Source organism: Mesitornis unicolor, unplaced genomic scaffold, assembly GCF_000695765.1.
Source record: "Mesitornis unicolor isolate BGI_N332 unplaced genomic scaffold, ASM69576v1 scaffold48802, whole genome shotgun sequence".
Lineage (NCBI taxonomy): Eukaryota > Metazoa > Chordata > Aves > Mesitornithiformes > Mesitornithidae > Mesitornis > Mesitornis unicolor.
The window spans coordinates 9,446-11,581 of record NW_010170769.1 but is presented as its reverse complement, the minus strand read 5'-3'; the positions used below and the strand labels follow the sequence as shown (position 1 = coordinate 11,581).

Sequence of the window (2,136 nt, the reverse complement as noted above, 5' to 3'; positions counted from 1 at the left end):
TGCACTTTCCCTTGTTATATTTCATTAACAATAACCACATTTTAACAAATTAGCTGAATATCAAATCGTAAAAAGCGCTTCATTTTTTCCCTTTTGAGTACTGATTATTCTGTGCTCCAAGTGAAATTTTCTATTTGTGAAAGGTCATCATCATAAGGCAAAACCAAAGGATTCTTAGTGCAGTAAGGACATTAATCTGATGAGAATTTTAGATAAAATTCCAACTATTCTGCTTCACTACAAATGTAAAATTTTTTAAAAATCAAAATGGAAGGCCAAACACTACTGCCTACTGTAGGGATTCTGAGCATTACAATAACAGTAGTTTTTTTTAATGCATCCAAAAGTAGTGTTGGAGTGCAGCCTGAATAGTTCACGAACGGTATTCAGACACCTGTGCATCTGACTACACTGCCTGCTTACCTGGTTGTTCAGGGCTTGCTACCTAACTGCAAGTGTTAATGCCTAAAGAAATAGAGTTCATGTGCACAAGCAGAGAGACAGTGCCATGGTAACAGTTCTGCAAACAGCTGTCCAGCTGGAAAAACTGCTCCTTCCCACCTACCTCCCCACATTTCTTTGTTTAGGATTTTAAAGAGTCATTCCTCCACACAGAGAAGGCAAGAGTATGAGAAGCCCCAGGTGCACAGTGCACACTGGCTAGAGGTGGCCAGAGCACATAGTCAGCACACAGGATACTGCAAGTGAATTAACGCCTTGAGCACCACCACCTTCCTGCGTGTTTAACTTGCTCCTCTACTTTCAGAATAAATTTTTAATCTCTGCAAAATATCATAGTTCTTTGCATCAGACTATTAAGAAACTGCTGTGATCTAATATAACACAGACCACAAAACAGCCTGTAAATCGCACGCATCGTCCCTGTTAGTGTTTTTAAACTAGTCCTGAAGCAAGACCTTAGCAGCATTAACAGAAGTAGGGGCAGTCAGGCTTGTGAAAGCCTTCATCAAAAGGAGAAGTTGCTGTGGTTTTAGAAATTCTTATTTATCTTGTGTAACCAGTGGAGGGACTCAGTGGAAGAGAGTACATCAAAGCCTCCTCCCTAGGCACAGCTGTTTGTGAAATGTATCTCAGACTGGTCTTTCTGCCAGCTGTTTCTCTGGGTGTAGAGGAAACACCTTCATTTAAGATATCGAAGTAGTAGTGTGGCTGGTACAGCAGTTCTGACAGTTCTGATGTGCTTGTTTCTAGTGTCCCTGGTATTTGATAGGGGTCAGATTTAACTGCAAGATGGGAAGAATAAGTAAAATTTTCAAACCAGGTATGAGTCTGAGGTGTAGGCGTGGGTGTGAAATCTCTCTCTCCATTTTCATTAGGGTAAATCCAGGAAGAGTTGTGACCATCAATCTTCTCTTCTGCTGGTGTTGAAGACAACTGGCTCCATGGATGTAACTTCTGGGCTTCGGCCTTATTGTCCACTGCTAGCATGTCAGGAATGCAGTCACTTACTTTCAGTACTTTCTCAGAACCAATCTACAAGAGAATCGTAAAACAAAAAAATTACTCAGTGAAATAAGCCCAGACTGAAGGAAAAGAAGTGATTACTTCAAGCACTTCTAATATTGTCTCATAAATTTTTTTAATTCAGATTTTTCATATAAATGAACACAGTTTGAAGGAAAACATGTACAGAATGTTAAATGGAAAAAAATCATGGTTTATGTGGAATTTGTCAGATTATTTATTTAGAGTTTTCCTTTTTAATAAAGTTCACTGTGACTACCTTTGAAGAAGGAACCATGTCCCCCTACTTTAAAGGCTTTGCCAGATTTTTGATCTGTGCAGTTTTTAAGCCAAACCACAGCCCTTGGAAGGCACCAGCTTGGGCCATTAGGTCCCTCTGGTGGTAGCGTTCAGTGAACACCGGCAGCACAAAAGGCAGCAGCCCCAGGTGTGCCAGGGCAAAAACATGCTCCTACTTTTGCCACCCCGTTGCACGCAGCAGGGAAGCAGCAGCTCCAGGTTGGAAGGACCTAGAGAAGCAGCTGGAGGCCTTTTGCCAACCCTGTCCTCCTGGCCAGACCTGGCAGAAGCAAGCGCATGGCTCAGCTGTGCCCTGCAGCAGAGGGACCGGTGAGGCAGGAGGGGTGCACAGACGCAGGTCCCCGGGTGGAG

General features: G+C 42.7%; 1 protein-coding gene across 1 annotated transcript in view; it reads right to left on the bottom strand.

Moving 5' to 3' along the window:
- Positions 1-1,005: 1,005 nt before the first annotated feature.
- The window catches only part of LOC104537021 (oncostatin-M-specific receptor subunit beta-like), a gene marked incomplete at its 5' end in the record, with an annotated part of 9,756 nt that continues 8,625 nt past the window's right edge, over positions 1,006-2,136 (bottom strand). Inside the window, one exon of the mRNA XM_010179786.1 lies at positions 1,006-1,494. Coding sequence (XP_010178088.1) covers positions 1,006-1,494 — 489 coding nt within the window. The remainder of the gene's footprint in view (positions 1,495-2,136) is intronic.